This window comes from Prunus avium, chromosome 4 (assembly GCF_965620075.1).
Source record: "Prunus avium chromosome 4, drPruAviu1.hap1.1, whole genome shotgun sequence".
Taxonomy (NCBI): domain Eukaryota; kingdom Viridiplantae; phylum Streptophyta; class Magnoliopsida; order Rosales; family Rosaceae; genus Prunus; species Prunus avium.
The window spans coordinates 24,743,427-24,761,972 of record NC_142287.1 but is presented as its reverse complement, the minus strand read 5'-3'; the positions used below and the strand labels follow the sequence as shown (position 1 = coordinate 24,761,972).

The 18,546-nt window shown below is 39.4% G+C and overlaps 5 protein-coding genes across 5 annotated transcripts; 1 reads left to right on the top strand and 4 right to left on the bottom strand.

Moving 5' to 3' along the window:
- Positions 1–141: 141 nt before the first annotated feature.
- Positions 142–2,416, bottom strand: LOC148295089 (uncharacterized). The gene is made up of 3 exons (XM_088252383.1): positions 1,678–2,416; positions 205–1,587; positions 142–151 (listed from the first exon to the last, which is right to left on the bottom strand). Exons 2-3 carry the CDS (start codon positions 960–962, stop codon positions 142–144), a joined length of 768 nt encoding a protein of 255 aa, XP_088108509.1. The 5' UTR covers positions 963–1,587; positions 1,678–2,416.
- A 576-nt stretch (positions 2,417–2,992) lies between these two features.
- On the bottom strand, positions 2,993–3,985 carry LOC110763267 (uncharacterized). Its single transcript, XM_021966017.2, has one exon. It carries the CDS (start codon positions 3,976–3,978, stop codon positions 3,214–3,216), a length of 765 nt encoding a protein of 254 aa, XP_021821709.2. The 5' UTR covers positions 3,979–3,985; the 3' UTR covers positions 2,993–3,213.
- A 4,667-nt stretch (positions 3,986–8,652) lies between these two features.
- Positions 8,653–11,151, top strand: LOC110763265 (Protein phosphatase 2C family protein). Its single transcript, XM_021966015.2, has 5 exons — positions 8,653–8,906; positions 9,562–9,807; positions 9,950–10,226; positions 10,601–10,755; positions 10,900–11,151. Exons 1-5 carry the CDS (start codon positions 8,874–8,876, stop codon positions 11,035–11,037), a joined length of 849 nt encoding a protein of 282 aa, XP_021821707.1. The 5' UTR covers positions 8,653–8,873; the 3' UTR covers positions 11,038–11,151.
- An 809-nt stretch (positions 11,152–11,960) lies between these two features.
- On the bottom strand, positions 11,961–13,541 carry LOC110763257 (squamosa promoter-binding-like protein 4). Its single transcript, XM_021966008.2, has 2 exons — positions 12,788–13,541; positions 11,961–12,436 (listed from the first exon to the last, which is right to left on the bottom strand). Exons 1-2 carry the CDS (start codon positions 13,120–13,122, stop codon positions 12,283–12,285), a joined length of 489 nt encoding a protein of 162 aa, XP_021821700.1. The 5' UTR covers positions 13,123–13,541; the 3' UTR covers positions 11,961–12,282.
- Positions 13,542–16,324: 2,783 nt separating this feature from the next.
- Positions 16,325–18,134, bottom strand: LOC148295088 (uncharacterized). The gene is made up of 2 exons (XM_088252382.1): positions 17,970–18,134; positions 16,325–16,816 (listed from the first exon to the last, which is right to left on the bottom strand). Exons 1-2 carry the CDS (start codon positions 18,132–18,134, stop codon positions 16,517–16,519), a joined length of 465 nt encoding a protein of 154 aa, XP_088108508.1. The 3' UTR covers positions 16,325–16,516.
- Positions 18,135–18,546: the final 412 nt, after the last annotated feature.

Genomic DNA, 18,546 nt, shown 5'->3' with positions numbered 1-18,546 from the left:
AAGGACACTGAAACCAAAATACCAACGGTCAGTACCCAAAAAAAAAAAAAAAAAAAAAAAAAAAAAAAACAACACTATTAACCCTGCCGAACGGCAGGTTCTACCCTACCGACTGTCTGGAAGGACGTAGGAATCCTCCTCTCAACGATAACTCCGGGTGCCGATTCCCAATCACCGGAGACAATCACTCGACGCTTGCGCCACGTCTTTTGAGAGCTCGGCACCCCCACCACAAAGTGCCCACGCTGCCCTGCCGAGAGACAGTTGGACTGAACCCACCCTCCATGATCGGCACTCTTCGCCCTCGTCACACTGTACAGCTGGGCGAACTGTTCGTAGCTTGGCTCCCCCTCACCGGCCAAGCTGAACGCCGTGATCGTCCCGAGCAGCGTAATCCAAAAATTTGGGTTATACTGCCCTGGCGCATAACCGATCGCCGCCAGGATCTTCTGCACCGAATGCTTTAACGGCAGCCGAAGGCCATGCTTAAACACATCTGTGAAGAAGACCACCCCCTTGTCATTGTCACTTAGCGACTCTAAGGGCTCCGGAATTCGCATCCCTACCGATTCCGGAATGTTGTACTCCGACCGAATCTTCGCCAACTCGGATTCGGTCAGTGTGTTCGGCTCTAAGTCATCTACTCCGAACACAGGTTCCGTGGGCTTCGCCATCGGGATCCGTTGCCTACCCCTGACGACCCTCAGCACCCCTTCCCCGGGAACGGCAACAGAGACACCACCCCCATCGGCCTCACGACCCGAGGTCGAAGGCTCATCACCCCCAGGCACCCTCGTTGAAGTACCCCCAGCCTCGGCACGCCCTCCTGCCCCCTCCACTATCTCACAGCTCGAAGAGCTCGCAGATTCAGAACTCCCACTCTCTTCGGCAGAACTCCCCGAGGACGACTCATCCTCGTATGCCCTCGGACTACGCCTACGCTCGGATTCGGTATCTGACATCTACAAACAACACACGAACGTACACTAAGGGCTGTGCTAGAATCCAAATCCTATTCTACCTCCTAAACACACTACGTTCATACGTGTTCATGCGTGTTCATGCTTGTTCATACATTGTTCAAACATAAATTCTTGCAATTCAACACTTTGATCCATGGGAATACGAAAACACGGCAACATACCTTGTTTGCACGGTGGCTCAAGTTCGTCGGAAATCGCCTCCGCCTTGTTCAAACTTGCCGGAAATCGCCTGCTCAGCCTCAGCACGGTTGCCGGAAATCGCCTCTCACAAGCTCTCTTTGCTCTCAAAATTTCCAAGTATTTGTACTCTCGTCTTCTCCTCACATTTATAAGGCCGATTTAGCATCGGGAAGCGAAGCGACGCATCGGGATACGAAACGACGCGGCTCTTCACAGCCATGCCGACACGTGTCACGCATGCATGGGAGAGACCAAACGTCAGTTGCAACGCTTCCAATCCTCGGAGACGCTTCAACTTCCCGAACGTGGCAGATCTAGCCACCTTCGAGCACAACTCCACTAACCAACGGCAGGCGCACATTGATGAGTTCTCACTCACCTCTCGTGCCGAACGGCAGGCGCACATTGATGAGTTCTCACTCACCTCTCGTGCCGAACGGCAGGCGCACATTGATGAGTTCTCACTCACCTCTCGTGCCGAACGGCAGACGCACATTGATGAGTTCTCACTCACCTCTCGTGCCGAACGGCAGCCGCATATTCATGAGTTTTCACTCGCCCCTTTGCAACAACCGGCACATCATGCCGTCTCCTATCCAAGCTCACTCCCTTGGGCACTTGGGGGACTACATACCACCATCGGCAATTATGGGACCATTGTGTCCGGGTCAGAATGCCGAATACACATTCAAGTCCCCAACCGAGAAGCTTCTCAATCGGCAACTTGGGGGACTACTGTTTGTACCATATCTGACCCTCCACTCGTACAACGACACGTGGATCTCATAAACTCGCCCAAGCACCCAAGGCCTCGGACAATCGGCATAGGCTACTGATGATATTGTCTCAAAGCAGCAAAAGATCATTACAGGGCCCAACACAGCCTACAATCGGTATCCCCTACCGATTCTGCAGAATCAACCTCGAAGCACCCGCCTGAAATATCTAAGGACTCGTGTCAACCTCATAGGGCCCTCCCACGAGTCCCACATCGAAAATGAGCGCTAAGAGCATACTAAATGCCCTCTATAAGTATGCCCCTCCCACTACAATACAGGGGTAAGACTTTTCAGCTTGACTTTTATACTACTATATAGTCAACAGCAAGAGCTCTTAAAAACAATCTTACTCGAGCATCGGAGGGTCTTAGGCTGGTTCCACACCGGTTCCATAGACTTTACGAGCTTCGCTTATCTTCTATTCAGGATCAGCATCCAAGGACAGGAAGAATCGGCATCCAACACCCAATCGATCTCTTGATCGTCCATCCCACTTGTAAGTTGCACTCATCTCTATCTATTCAAGATTTAGCGCCAACATCTATAATAAGGAGTTGGGCCTCTACATTCGTACTTGAGTGTAAGGTGGCGGGTTCACTGACCTAGTCAACTGGCTGAACATGTCTAGACCTAGAGTTGTTGAAGCGTTTATAAAGGCTAAGATACTGGGGGAAAACTGTCTCTCTATTTGAAATTGGATTTCAATAGAGTCGTTGACAGAGTCTGTTCTTGATCCAATACTTTTGTTGGGTTGGTTATAACTTATAACTGAGGCCATATGCATTTGAAAAAAAAAAAAGACTCTTCGGTATCTACTTTTCCAAATTAACAAGCGATCACGACAAGCCTTGGCTTTTAGATAACGATTTGGTTGACTGATCACTATTCAGTCAACCAACTAGTTTATGTTTCCAAAGGATTCATGGAAGAATATCATTGCCATATCAACAGCTTCAACTTCAAGATTAAACGCTCGCTCTGAAGAATTTGAAACAATTATCAAACACATTGTGACAAAAGCTCTATTTTAACAAGCCAAATTGCTTTTGCTGGTTAACGTTCCCAGAATATATATATATATATATTTCCTTTTGCTTTTCTTCAAAGCTGAAAGTGATCAAAAGCCAAAGCCAAAGCTAAAGTATAAAGCCAGTTATCTACTTTCAAAGCAAACTTCAAAATCCTAACCTCAAACCCATGAACAAATTACAAAACTTGATAAACAAGTTTTAAAAAATCATTTTTCACTTCACATTTATCAATTCCCAGCTTTAATTAATTACATGATCACTACTTTTGTTGGACGGTTCCATTGCGTGACACTTTCTGCAGGTCCAAACAAGCCACCGGAAAAACCTCCGGCCAAAACTCCGGCGGACCACCGCCGTCTTCACCCGGACTTTTCTCTTCCCTTTGATGGGTTTCTCCTTCCCTTCAAGCTGATCCACTTTCGCCTTCTTCCGAGAATTGTCACGGCTTAAAGAAGCCGGTACAGGCACAGCTGTTATGAATTGCCATCTCTGAGAAGAACCATAAACTTGTCCACCTCCGAGATTATTAGCTCTGTTTCCTTTGTATCTATCTGATGAAGCTCTAGAACCCAATTTGTTTTGGTGCACCAATTTCCTCTCAGAGTTGTCGCTTGAGCTTGTCCTTGCGCTGCTGCTGCAGCTGCTGCTCCTGCTGTTGGTGCTATTGCTTCTTGAGGACATGAGAGAGTCCTTGCTGCTAATGCTGCTCGTCCGGCTTGTTCTCCGTGAATTACTATCGACACCCATAAAACCGTTGCTAATTGGTTGAAATGGGAAGGCATGTGGTAAGAGCCTGCCATTGAGGAACAAATGGTCTGCAGGGGAGTCTTTGCAGGGATCAGTGCTGGAGGCTGAGTCAGGGGTGAAGCATCCGAATTCGAAATCTGAGTCTTGCTCATGGATCGGGGTGCTCGGAAAGGAGAATGTGTCGCCGGAGGTGCTCTTTTGCCGGCGGTTTTCCATGGATGGTTTTTTCAGGGAGAGAGGAGGTTGGTGTATTTGCATGGGGCAGGTTGTATATTTATAAGGTTTAATTAGGGGTAGAAAAAAGTGAGGGAAATTGGGGTTTCTTTTGATACGGGTGAGACACGTGGAGTGATCTTGACCCTATGTTGGTGAGATGGGCAAAGGTTTTGTTTGGTGGTGTGAATCATGAAGTCCTACTTGCCAACTCAACGTTAAATTCAATACTTGGGGTGGGGTTGCAATAACACTCAGTCTCATAGTGTGGGAAGGAAGTGTGTTAAATCATAAATGATGTTGTGAGGTTTAACACTTTTTAGTCAAACATGGAAACCCATATAGTAGAATGGCCCACAATCCAGCATCGGTAGTCTAACTCAGATGGATTGCATCCCAAGCATAATTCAATTCATAAATAGGTATTATATCCTTGAATATGAGTATGCTAACCAAAATTACTACATTGACTAAAATACAAAATTATTTGTATAATATTGATTGACCGCAGGGTTGAATTGCACGGAATTCACATAAGGGGGAATTTACACAAATTTCTTGTATCTGCTATGAGATATGTGATAACTAAATGTGATACATGTAGCATTACTTTAAAGCCGAGAAGTTATTGATGCTTGGTATTACAACAATGTAGGACCAATGTAGCGGCTAATAGGTTTAACAAAGAGGTTGCCAGTAGATCAGAATTCTTGATCTTGTGTCATTGCCATAAGATATAAAATCTTGAAAGCACATAAATAAATACTCTCAAACCCTTGTTTGTTTATTCCTAATTCAATGGATTCCCCTTTAATCCCTGCCCACTTGCTTTTGTTATTTTGTTCAAGGGTGCAGCCCCCCAAAAATACTTGGTTCCACATCTAAAGCAGAAAGGGGTCTCTGATCGGGGGAGAGAGAGAGTCGACATAATAACAAGCATATTGGATTGTCTAGGCTTTTACAAAACCAAGCAATGATGGAATCAGCATACATTAGCTTCCTTTGTGTTGTTGAAGCAAAGGCTCCTCCCTCTCTCCTCCTCCCCATAGGAGCTTTTATTAAATGAGTGGAAATTTTATACAATTTGATCAAACACTTTGATTTCTTCCAAACATGGAGACAAAGTGGCTCTTAGAAAATTCTTTGGTCTCCTATTTGGGTTACTGTGGAGAACCCATGGGCCCATTTGAGCTCATCATGCTATGGGGACCACAGGTCAGCCAGATTTAGTCAGTCTTCTTCCTTCCACCCACTCCACACACATACACAAAACAATGTCTGTTACTCTTCTTCCTTGGATGATACTCCAATTATGCATTGTGGTAGGTCCATTCTCTTCCTTGCTCAATACCCCTATTTTGTATTTTTTTTATTAGGTTAGGTAAACACTCATCTTGCTTTGGTGACTCTTTCTTGTTACAGAGTATATTTTCACATGGGGAAATAAAGTCTTGTATTGCACTATATATTACGTAATGGATTTTTAGATTTCATTACCAATTAGTTTTGGTTGGATGCTTTGATTTTGTAATTGTATTAAGAGTATACAATCCACGAGTTAGACCCAACGGCCACACATGACCCCTTTCGCTCATTTTCGGATGATTTTGGGGTTGTCAGACTATCAACATAAATCATTGATTAAGTGGTGATAGAAAGCGGAAATAATCGATTGCATGGTGATATAATTGAACGTATTTTTCAAAGATTTCCGGGATTCAAAAATTTGTTAAGTCCATTTGAGAAGGACTGAACATTGGGCTATAAAAACTATCCCAGCCCAAGTAGGGGGCCATGAGGAGGTGATGGTTCAATTCAAAGTCCAAAGTCGAAGTGGATATCTATGGCCTAAACCCTTGTAAGTTTGCCCCTATTGGGGATGAGACCTACATACATGGCCTGATAACTATGTATGTATTTCTTTTAGGAAAGGGCATCACGAGAGAGAGATGAAGGCTCGTTTGACCTGCAAGATTGAATTGGATTATTATAAAATTTGACTTTGGCTAGGATAATCGGTAGTCAAATAATGCTACATGATTTTGGCAATATTGTAGGGATGACTTAGATCGGCCTAGACTCATACTCGAATCTGATTCCAAACCAAGACTTCGAACTCCATGCCTCAGCCCAAGAGTCAAACCTTAGACTTTGGACTATAACACATGAAAAATGATAAGTTTTGAATCGAACCCGAATGATTCAAACCTTTTTTTTTCCCAATGCTTTTGCTATCTTTTGTACTATTTTATGGCATCCACACGGTAATAACGTATGGACATCCGAATATATATATATATATATCTCTCAAATTTCTATATCTTCAAAGGTAAGAAATTTTTTCCGCTATTACTTAATTTTAGGATGAATTTCCTTTGATACATGTAAGAATATGTAGAATATTTGCTTAACTTCTTATGAAGGAAAAATACTGAACCAAATCAATCACTAAATGAACTAATTTGGTTCAGTAGTGCTGCTCATTTGAGGCCAAAATAAACCAACCCGAATAATGATATGACATTAGATCGGTAAGTATTTTGAGGCCCACCCTAGAAAAATTTTAGTTCACGTAATATGGATGGGCATGGTTCTGTTTAGTCCACCTTTGACCCTCAATCGACGATGAACCACAACCACAATCACATTATCATTTCAAATAAATACGATTGGACTGTGAAAATAAAATAGGACTAAATGAACACACACCGAAGATGGTTGGTTCTTTTCATTGATTTGGTTGATTTAATCACCAGATCAACAAAGTCTTAGGCTGTGGAGGTTGGATCTATCATAAATCCAAGGTGGAGCGGCGAGATATGAACAAATCTCAAGATGCATATGCAGTGGCAGAGCCTTTTTAAGGCCTGAAGGGGCCTAGGCTCCTCCAAAATTTTGACTCCATTTAATTTTTAGTCTTTCTTTCCTACACATTTGGGAAGTCTATCTAATAATAAATTGTTTGTGGCCCCCTCACAAAAGAAAAGATGTGTTTCTCTCTCTTTACAAGTAAAAGAGTATGTGATTTCTTTACAAAATAGAAAGACTAAGTGCCCGTTTGGCATTACTTATTCGGGGTGATAAGTGATTTTTTTAAAATTTTGAAAAGCCCAGCCTGTTTGGTAAACTATAAGAAAATCATTTATTGTTAAAAATTATTGTGAGAGAAAATTATAAGGGAAAGCAGCTAATGAGGTGCTTTCATTTTTTGATTATGCAGGAATTAGTTTCGAAGAGGCACTAGGCTTAATGATTATACAGGAATCATTTTATGATTATGCGGGAATTAGTACCAGCAACACTTTTAACAAAAAATTTACCAAACGCCAAACTGTTTTCTCTCATAGCAAATCTGACAGCGATTATTTTCACAGCATAGCAATGCCAAACTGGCCAGTAATTTTGGGGCCCACCAATATATTAATAAAAAATAAAAGTAGCCAATCAAATAAAGTTTCAAAAAATCTCTTTTATCAAATAGGAAGTAGACTTTTACCCAAATAAAAAAGGATTGGAATTTTAATTTTTGTTCCTATATGAAGCAACATGAACTTAGTTTGAAGCAGCCACACACATCAAAAGAAAATAATTGAATTTGGTTGTTTGCTCTCCAACCTCCTGCTTCAAAATTTTTAATTCCAGGTTAGACAACTTTACATAGTCATAGTTTTTTTTCCTTTGTTTATTTATTTTTAATGAGAATATATTTTTAATGTCTTATTTGGTTTATATGTTGGCCCCCCAACACATAAATTCCTGGCTCCACCACTGTGCATAGGCTTTGACACAGGTGGTGAAATATGGTTTCTTTGTTAGAGTCTTCAACGATAAGGGACATGGTGTGGATAAATGAGGTTTGACGATTGGTGGCATTTGTTATCAAGGTTTGAGGAATGAAGGAGACAGAGATAGGAAATGAGAAGAAATGAGTGGCTATAAATGGAAAATGAGAAATGTTTAACAAGTGGGTGAATTAGAATGCAACGAGATCTGTCTTTTAGTCTTATTAAAATTAAAATTGCAGATAAACTAGTTCATGCGAAATATATAGAAAAAAGAAAAAGAAAAGTGAACTGTCCAAATCGGCCGAATCAATTCGATCGGTCCAATTCGGTCCAATTCGGTCCAATTTGGTCGGTTTGATTGGTTCAACCATTTCCCCCTACCCTTATCATGTATCATGTAGAACAGTAAGATTGGCTATTTCCGTCGAGTACAAGTGCTTTGATTGGCCAAACCTCGGATGTCCAATCCCACTCCTATCCCCTTTAAATAAACGGGAAAGGGTGAGAATCGTATTTTTGAAAAGTTAGACCTTTACCATATGCTTATTCTCGATTATATGTAATTTTTTAAATTTATTAAATAAAAAGTCAATAGTCAACAGTGTACAATCAAATCCAATTATTGTTACTACTAAATTAATTAATAGAAATACAATATTGACCCTTTAAAATCATTTAATCCTAACGTGCACGCGACCCAGTGACGCGTCATTGCTGTTTCGCCTGCTCTTTACCTACGTAATTATTTATACTTCTATCGTTTTCTCGTAATTATTTATACTTCTATCGTTTCTCGTAATTATTTATACTTCTAACGTTTCTCGTAATTATTTATTCGAAGCAAAAAGAAAAAAACGAAAAATAAAAATAAAAATTGAAAAAAGACAAGTCGCGGCGCGAACGCGTCTTTGATTAATGCAGAGAACGCGGCATAGAATTGGAAGAGAAAGGCTGGAAACAGAGAGGTCGTGTCAACACAAGCATCATCCTCATCCTCAACTCTTGTTCACACTTCTCCCTCTCTCTCTCTCTCCTCCTCTGTGACTCTGATTGTTGTTTGTGCATCTCTCTTTCTCTCTTTCTTTCTTGGCCACTGTTCTGTTTCAATTTTAATTGAATAATTTTATACGTATAAAGCTCCACAACAAGACAGCCATGACCGGCAGAGAAATTCTCCATAAGATGAAGGTATGTTATGTGCTACATGGGTAATTACACTACTTCATGTTTGATGTATGTGCTTTAATGGGTTTTAATCCCTTCTCAATTGGCTTACTGATTTGTTCATTATTTCGCTTGTTCTGGCTTGTTATTGACCTCTGCCTGATCTGCAATTTGATTTGCATCCACACCCATGTAGACAAATTCTTGCAGATCTTTGTGGTTTATGTATTATTGACAATAACCCATTTCTCTAAATTGTCTTGTGTTGCAATTTTAGATCTGAAACTCTGATGTTTCTCTGGCTCTTGCTACCTTGGGTTTATGGATGTTGCAAGAGGAAAAACCCTTTTTATGATCTCCAAAACCCCACTCTTCCTTTTGCTCTTGCTACTTTGGGTTTATGGGTGTTGCAAACATCATGTTTTATTTACTTCACTTAGGAGGATTAAAATGCGGTATGGAAATTAATCAAGACTAAATAAAACAGAGGAGAATAGGTACTTGGAGCCAAAGACAGAACATTTAAAAAGATATATAGTAAAATTCATCTACTTTTTTTAATTGCTCTGCTTTGATTATTTTTATTTCTGGAAGAGGCTAGCAGCAGGGTTTTGTGTAGCCTGATATTTTGGTTTAAGTTTTCCGATTGAGAATCTAAATGTGAGTTTGTTTAATGTAGGAAAAAGTTTTAGGTCCATCAGACCCCGACTCTGGAAAAGGAAAGAGCAAAATGTCACACCATATAACACATGGCTTCCACTTGGTAAAGGGAAAATCCCATCATGCTATGGAAGACTATGTTGTTGCACAGTTTAAGCAAATCGATGACCATGAGCTAGGACTATTTGCAATTTTTGATGGTCATTTGAGCCATGAAATTCCTGAGTACTTGCAGTCCAATCTCTTTAACAATATCTTAAAAGAGGTAATGTATGCGGTAGTATCATGATATATATTTTTACATTCTTTCATTTTGTAGTTTGATAGAAGCTGTTGTCGTTAAACGATGTTAGACATCAACATTTCACTCTGTTTATTGTCTTGGTCTTTGTTTCTCCTTTCCCCAGCCTGATTTCTGGACAGAAACGGAGAATGCAGTCAGGAGAGCATATTGTGTAACAGATACTAACATTCTGGAGAAGGCAGTTGATTTGGGCAAGGGGGGTTCAACTGCAGTTACGGCCATATTAATTGACTGCCAGAAGCTGGTGGTAGCCAATGTTGGGGATTCTCGAGCTATTATTTGCAACAATGGTGTAGCAAAACAACTATCTGTTGATCATGAGCCTAGCACAGAAAGAGAAGAAATTGAGAACAGAGGTGGTTTCGTGTCAAACTTTCCAGGTGATGAGATTTCTGAGAATCCAAATTAATCTGTTTGGAAACCAAATGAAAAAATCCTCTGTTTTTGAATACCATTTAAAATGGTTTAACCTATCACAGTTTGATTTTGATAGAGTGATTCGTGAGTCGCATGGATTTTAATAGTATTTGAGTTTTGTTGCTATCAATCTATTCTATGGCACTCTTAAGTTGGATTTGAGGTTCATCCAATTAATGTACTTGAGAGTTGAGACCTTAAGTTGCATATTTACCATTGCTGAGATTGATCGTAAAGCCTAATCAATTTATTGTTCTTTAGTTCTCATTAATTTTCAACATTGAATTGTTTTCTTCCATCTATGTTAGTATTAACATTATGATTCTGATGAATTCAGGGGATGTTCCACGGGTTGATGGGCAATTGGCGGTAGCAAGAGCATTTGGTGACAAGAGCTTGAAGAAACATCTCAGTTCTGAACCTCATGTAATGGTGGCTTTAATAGACGAGAAGACAGAGTTCATTGTCTTGGCAAGTGATGGACTATGGAAGGTTGGTTTATTTGAAATTATGACAAAAATATCTACAATTGCAAACTGCAAATATAACCAATAGACCATTCTGAAGAATCGGATTTCTGCATATCATGTTGTACTTTGAATGAACTTGAAATTTCTTTATATAATTTGATTTCAGGTGATGTCGAACCAAGAAGTTGCGGATTCTATCAAAGATATAAAGGATGCCCGGGCAGCAGCGAAGCACCTTACGGAAGAGGCGGTGAATAGGAAGAGCTCTGATGATATTTCTTGTGTAGTTGTAAGATTTCAGTGAATGCATAAGTTCTATTTGGTATGTATTTTGTCTAATTTTAACTTGGTTTTCAATGATGTGTTAGATATGTTGTATTCATAAACAGCTATGGCATTGAAGTGTGCTTGACGTGTATCTTGTGCCCCTTTCGTGTTTTAACCCTGTCATCATTGTTTTGGAGATTCGTACATGCTATTACAAAAATAGCCAAAATTTAGCTAGCCCTACTAAATTATAGCCATGGATGGATATAACAATCTTTTATTTGCAGAATTTAACTTGTTCTGCAGTTTGAGAATTTGAGACCCCTTTAAATACAGGGAGGTGGCTAGACTTGAAGGGGAGTTTTTGTCCATGCAACTCATATTTTGCTTGAAACTTCAGCTATTAAAAAAAAAAAAATAATAATGACAGAGGAGATTATTGCAGGATTATATAATTAATGTCTTTCTTCCAAAAGAAAAAAGTATGGAATTTCGGAAAATATCCCGGAGAAAGTGTTTGACATGGTGACAAAGATAAAGTGGATAAGCCATCGCAATAAAACAAAGCAAGAAGCTAATTTTTGCAGACAAAAAGGCAGCTAAGGAAGATGACGCTTAGCAACTAGCAAGGGAAAAATATATGGAACGAAAGCTAAGTTGTCGTTTGGTATGGAAAATATCTGCAATAAGACATCCCATAGCACGAATCATGCCTTAGTCTTAGTGGTTGTGATATCCAAATGGAAGTCAATATATATTTATGAAGGAGTAGATTGCAGACACAACACAAGCCAACCAGTCATTTTCAGCATCTTATTGTCATAGCAGCTCTGAGTCTTCTCCTTATTTATACTTTTCAGACTTTCATTCGACGATTTGTAATTGTCTTAGGGCTCGTTTGATAGTGCTTTTAGAATTACTAAAAAATTTATTACAGAAAATAGGAAAAAAGTTTAAAGATTATAAAAGAACTCTCGGAACGCTTATGAGCATAAGTGCTTTACCATCCCAAACGCGTTTACAAACCAAGAGGCTAGACTAAACACTCTCACAATACATTAGCTTTAAAAGCTTACATAGTCCACATGTAATGGCCTACAAACAAGGCATACCGCATACCAACTTAAGGTTGTAGTTGGGTTGACAGATACATAGTACTTCCCTCGAATGATATAATTGTTATTCTCAATGATAAGCATAGGAACAAACATACTTAGGTAGCAAAAAGCCATGGATGACAGAAGAGAGGAAGCAGCAGTGAGCAGACAAGATCAATATGCCTTTATCTGACCTGGAATTGCTTGGAAGCAACCCCTCTTCGGCTTGAGCCTTCTCCATAAGGTTCACCTGAGCTCTTGCGGCGCCGCTCATTGTGGCCGGCCAAACGCCGGCGACAGCTCCTCTTTGCTTCGTCGAACTCAGTTAGCTCATGGAACCTGTGCAGTGCAGCCACACAATGACAAGTTCTAAAACGTGGTAATGCACAAGTAACACTTATGGGAGAGAATTAATTAAGGGTCTACAAGCAAGGGGAAGAAAAAAAAATGCATGACTGGAACACTCATTAAACCCATGTTTTAAGTGACATCATGATCTGCAAGAGAAAATAAATCCGTGTATAGTAATGGAAACTAATATTTCAAGTTGCTCCATGAAATATTAGTTAAAGCACCAAATTTTAACAGAGATCACCATTTTATAAACCACTGCTAAACCATACAGAAGCAGAAGCAATGCAGGGGAAACGAGAAAAACGGAAAAAAAGAAGAGGAAATGGGATGCAAGACCTGCTGCATTGCTGACAGAAACGCTGTCGAAGGCCGGAAACCATGACAACGGGCGCCTTTGAATGAAACTCACAGACCTTATGGCGGCGGTAGTACCTCTTGGCCTCAGAAAAATCAGCACCACACCTCTCTGCTTGGCAACATGGTGGAGACACTCCACCTCCACCACCAGATCCTCTTCTTCCAGCTTTCTTCTGCTTCTCATTCTCTTCAAATCTCAGCATCAACCCACCACCAGCCTCCTCTTCCTCCGAGTCATCCTCCACTTCGTCAACAACATCCTTGTTCACCTTCTCTTTCCAACTTTGCCTTCCTTCAAAGCTCTTTGCCTCCATTGGTGACTGATAATGAGGAAGATGCCACAAATTACAATGAGGGTTGTAGTGGAAATGCAGAATGGTTGATGAGAATTATTAAGAAGAGGAGGAGCTTGGAGTTATGAAGGTGAAGAAAGTGCAAGGAATAGGTGAAAAAAGTGGAGCAGGACCACAAACACAAACTCCATTTTTTTTTTTTGGGTACCGGGCGTGTCAATATCATATAAGGTGGTGGAAATTGGAAATTTTGAATGGAATGGTGAAAAAGAAAGAGTTGAAAAGCTGAGTTTGGGTTTCCCATTTGTCTCAAACATGGATAAGTTTTGAGCTTAATTTGTCTCAGTGAGACCTAAGATCAGTTAGAGCTTCATGACCAGAAGCTTAGCTGAGCTATTGCAAATAATGCAGAAAGATGCTTGAAATAGTATAGCAGGAGCCTGTGGCCTGTAGGGTCGTTCAGATTGCTTAATTGAGAGGGAAAATTCATTTCCGAGTGAACATTATAGAAGCAAAACAGGAATGCATGATGCTTCATAATTAAATTTCACGTACTGGAGGCTCAGTAAATATTGATATGCAGTACAAAACAGAGCAGACATCAGTGTGGTGAATGCTTTGTCTGCCACCAGTTTCTACTCTTTACCCTATGCCTCTGTTGGATGCAGAATTTACAGCATGTGTCCACAGTAAAAAAAAATCATTTGGTCATGCATTAATGTCATAGATTATATATAATGCGGAGGCAATAGCTCATGGCATATGTTATGTTGGTGGTACAAGCTCACGGGTATGAAGGGGCACAGGTACATAAAGAGGCAGATTTGAGCAAGAAAAATGAAACGTGATATGACCCTTGCACCTTATGTTCACATGGTTATAGTACCAGACGAAGTACTCGATTGTTGATGCAAGCGTTTAACGAGTCATACGGTTTTGTTTTATGTACCTTTGGTGGACCTAAGATTCAATCCAGTTTGATCTTCAAAACAAAATACAAAAGTGAAAGAGAAAGCAAGTGAATGGAATTTCTACTTCCAACTGGTATGCAATAATGTTTCTGGGATTCTTTTGCTTTGTGTCCATATATATATATGTCAGCATTATTGCTGTTGTCACTCGTTTAATTTGCACAATGTTTGTCGTATTATTGAATACATTGTTGATTGCATCTATCGTAAAACATAATGAGATATACTTGTATAATTTGATTTCGTATATCTCTGTGAGTGATGTGATCAACAATGTAATTAGTGATGCTCGTGTTACTGTTAATACTTCAAATTGAAACTATGACCTAAATCACATATCCTTGTCTAAAAGCTTAACATGATTAAGGCTAAGATCAATAGGGTCCTTTTCGTACGTAGTCGCTTGCCATGATTAGGGCATCACCATTGTGGTCCTCAGCTTTATCAAACATTCAGCTCACTGACTTCCGCGTCGCCTATCTATTTTTCTAGCTAGTCATAATGCGAATCTGTGTCACAACAAGTTATTTTCGCCACAATATTGTGCCCATCTCTCTCAGCTTTGAGTTGGGTGTTGGTCCCGATGCTCTTTAGTTCCTAGATTCTTTTCTTTGTCATGGACTTCTAAGCCGCCTTACGAGAAAAACTTAGTTGCAAAGGGGATAGCAGTACTGTTTTATTATCACTGACCAATAATGCTATGTCACGTGAAAGTGTTATTTATGTGTGTCATAGTGTTATTGATCAGGAATATCAAAATAGTGTTATCCTTGTTTCATGAAAGTTTTTCTCCTTATCGTATCGTATGCATATAAGACCTTTATCATCAATCATCATTCTTGAGCAATTAAATAAACAAATAAGACTTAAAAATTGAACTAACCTGGACTAGACTAGATTGGATAGGTTGGTTAATTTTTGATCAATTGGGTGTGGTAGATTTGAAGTCATCTTTCAATATTAACATCAGGCAGAGAAATACCATTAAACTAAGAGTTATTTAACTAAACAATGCTTTCGTGTGTTGCTAATAATATAATACCACAAGCTTGGATTTGGATTGCACTGAATCCCTAAAACATGTCACCTCTCATACTCAAAGACGAAGTAGACTTCGAGCTTGAACTCATATTTTGAGCCTTGAAATCAAGACTTTGAACTTTTAAAATTTGGGGTTTTCATACGTTCAAAACCAATAAAATTTAGCCAATTCACAAATTCAGTATATTTTCTTTATTCTAATTTAATATGATCAAAGCTTAGGATCCGATTGATTTTGGATTGAATGGTTGATTTTAATGATGGAAAGAAAATAAATATTGAGAATGAATCAAACATGTAGGACTACACAAAATTATTAGTCCAATCTCACTCCTAATTAATCTCTCGAGAAACTATAAAGAGCAAGAAGAAGAGGAAAGTAACTAGTGCATAATAAGAACAAAACATAAAAATTTGAATACACAACAGTTTTGAAAAGTTTTCAGGCTGGAAAGGAGGCCTTTTCTTTCCCCCTTTGTAAACGAAAAGAGCGTTGAGGAAAAAGAGGGTCAAAACAATCTTGAATTATTTGGTCCCAACCCAAGGTTTTTTGGCCCGACATGTAAAAAACAACATCGTATTCATGCATGTGATTCTCCACACTACAAATTGAAGCATTTGGCTAGGTTTCCTTCTTGAAGTTGCTTTTCTATCTCCTTCTCTTTTTTCATCTTCTTTAATTCCTCGATCCTCAAACTTTTTAGATCCATTAATGGCCAAGGAAATAGACTGAGCATTCGATACCCACAACAACGTTACTCTGAATATATTACACGTGCAAGTCCGACAACAAAAGCACCTTCTACTGTTAGGCACTTGTGTTTTATATCTCTCTTCAGTTTGATTGATATTTTATAACTTAGTTTTCATTTTACCACAGCAACAACACACAGAACTTTGACCCCCTCCCTTCCTGTAGTTTTCACTAGTATTTTTACAACAATAACAAGTATGAAAATTGGTGCACCGATATTTATTCGAAAGAGAAACCTACTCTACGCAATTCGACCACATTGCTGATCACATCTCTAATACAGATAGATCCTACATACACTGATGAAACCCACCTTTATTAGAGAGATGGTCAGCAATGTAGTCAATAAATATTGTCCAAATAGCATTATTATTTAGACACAAACTCATGTGAGCTTGTAATGACCACCTCTATACTTCAAGGAAAAAAAAAGATTCAATATACAACTTCCCCTTGATCTTGTGAGGAAGTTTTACATTGCCAACAACGTTTGGAAGTAAAACCACCAAAAAAAAACCTGGTAGTAAAGTCGAATATTACATTTCCAAGCTTAATGCAAGAGCCTCCATTTCCAGATGGAGCCTTAGCCACATATTTACAACCCTTCAAATCTCTCTATGAATATGTTCATCATGATCTGCGAACTTACTTAGTAGTCCTCCATATTTCTGTACTCAGTTGTATCAATGACGTTCTCATCAGCCTCAGCAACCAATGTGTCCCCAACTTTTTGGGTCTTCTTCTTGGTAGAGTCCCATGCAAAATCCGTCCTCTCCTTTGCCATGTCAACCAGGTCCTCTGCCACCTCTGCCGCTTTTGCCGTGCCTTGTCTTGCTGTGTCTCCTACAAATCCTGTTACACCACTCATGTTATCAATCCTGGTGCCTCCTTCATCTCTTCCTCCGCCTTCATCCCTGCTTGCCTCTGTCGGTGGTCTATTTCTTGGGTCCTAATATTTCATACAATAAATAATAAGTCGCGCTATTTGTACCACATTATTTAGCAATTGCAGTATATTCAATGATGATCATTTCTCTAATGCGAAGTTATTTAGCAATTGCAGTATATTCAATGATGATCATTTCTCTAATGCGAAGTTCACGTGAGAAAGAAAAAAGTAACCGACAAATAATTTAATAAATGTTGTGCAAATAACGTTGTTCATAAATAATATGTATACGTGTAAAGAATATGCTAAACATATAAATACAGGTAGCATATATCCAATAGTACTTGGTAGATTAAGATGAATAAGAAGAAAAAAGGAGAGAGAAAGGACAAAGGAAAAAGGAAAAGGAAAAAAGGAAAAGAGAAGAAATATATACTTGGGCACGTTCAAAAGAAGTGGAGAAGCAGGCCTTGGATAAGCAGGATCGAAAACAAAAGTGATGCTCTTCAGGCAAAGATTTTGAGATGTTGAAAAGGGATCTCTTTGTCAAAGAAAATGTTGCTGCCATGATTGGACTCTCTCAAATTCTCTCTGCTTCTTCTCCTAGCTAGCTAGTCAACTCTATTTTCCCAATATCTGGTGAGATCATACATATATATGTATGTATGGAGTGCCAGACAGATAACAAAGTGGCATATTGAGTGAGCAACACGTAGGCATATTTTGGACACCAGTTTTAGTTGTCTTGGGCATGTTTGGATCTATCAACCGCGGCGTTGCAGGTGTTCGACACTTGTTCAAATATCTTTGACATTTATTCAGTGCATAATCTATCCCACCGCTTCGGATTGTGGGCTGCAGATCATGCTATAATAAATTGAACTTGCAAGTTTAAGCGGCAGAAGCTTGCTGCCAGAAAAATGTAGAGTAAAATGTTCTGTGCTACTCACATTAACTCTTACTCCTCATCTGTTCTGTTAATTATGATCTTGTTAGCTACATGCCACAATATTATACATGTAGTAAAAGAACGTTACTTGTATTAAGCTTAAACAAATCTTGTTCTTAATGCGCATAATCATTTAGTCTAGTAACACTCGGTCTCCACTTTATTGGAATAGTAATTTGAAGTTCAAATATCATGGACAATAGTTGTTTAGAATTAAAGAATACGACTAAGGAGTAGAGAGCTCAACACCATAAAAAACTATACCTCAGCGCGTTCATAGGCAGTGGAGAAGTAAACCTTGGAGAATCTGCTAGAGGGTTGAGTCAAAGCTTTAGAGGCAACTGTTCTTCTTGCTATGAAGATTGTTGCTGCTATGTTTCGCTTACTTTCCTTTTTCGACCTTGTTCTTTTTCTTCGATTCTTCCTCATCAAAAGTATGCTAAGCGGTTGATATAGTGTTACATAAATAAATAAATATCATGAGAAGGTGGCAGATGAAGGTGAGCGAAACGTGGAGGGGTTTGGTTTGGACAGGTTTTGGAAACACAAGGAACCCACATTTTGCCGATCAAACATTTCAGATTTGGGCTCATAGAAATGTAGGCTCCAAATAAGACCCAATTGAACAGGTTGATTTTGGTTTGAGCCCAACAGAATCAGCCCACTTCTCTTTTCCTTTATGTGGTGGACAGAGCAGGAAGTTGGTGGTGGTGTAACACCAAAATTCCTATAGTGAGCGTTAAGCCCCTTAGATGAGGCTCCATCCATTAATTGTTGGATTAAATTGGTTAATCGTTGCATAAAATTGGTTAGTTTGATCCAATAATTAAGAGATAAGACC

Excerpts from the sequence above, each read along its gene's own strand:
- LOC110763265 (XM_021966015.2), top strand. The coding sequence starts at position 8,874 with ATGACCGGCAGAGAAATTCTCCATAAGATGAAG. Across the intron at positions 9,808-9,949 it reads TTAACAATATCTTAAAAGAG|CCTGATTTCTGGACAGAAAC; the intron begins GTAATGTATGCG and ends TCCTTTCCCCAG. Across the intron at positions 10,756-10,899 it reads CAAGTGATGGACTATGGAAG|GTGATGTCGAACCAAGAAGT; the intron begins GTTGGTTTATTT and ends ATTTGATTTCAG.
- LOC148295088 (XM_088252382.1), bottom strand. The coding sequence starts at position 18,134 with ATGAGGAAGAATCGAAGAAAAAGAACAAGGTCGAAAAAGGAAAGTAAG. Across the intron at positions 16,817-17,969 it reads CTGCCTATGAACGCGCTGAG|GACCCAAGAAATAGACCACC; the intron begins GTATAGTTTTTT and ends ATGAAATATTAG.
- LOC148295089 (XM_088252383.1), bottom strand. The coding sequence starts at position 962 with ATGTCAGATACCGAATCCGAGCGTAGGCGTAGTCCGAGGGCATACGAG.
- LOC110763257 (XM_021966008.2), bottom strand. The coding sequence starts at position 13,122 with ATGGAGGCAAAGAGCTTTGAAGGAAGGCAAAGTTGGAAAGAGAAGGTG. Across the intron at positions 12,437-12,787 it reads TTCTGTCAGCAATGCAGCAG|GTTCCATGAGCTAACTGAGT; the intron begins GTCTTGCATCCC and ends TGCACTGCACAG.
- LOC110763267 (XM_021966017.2), bottom strand. The coding sequence starts at position 3,978 with ATGCAAATACACCAACCTCCTCTCTCCCTGAAAAAACCATCCATGGAA.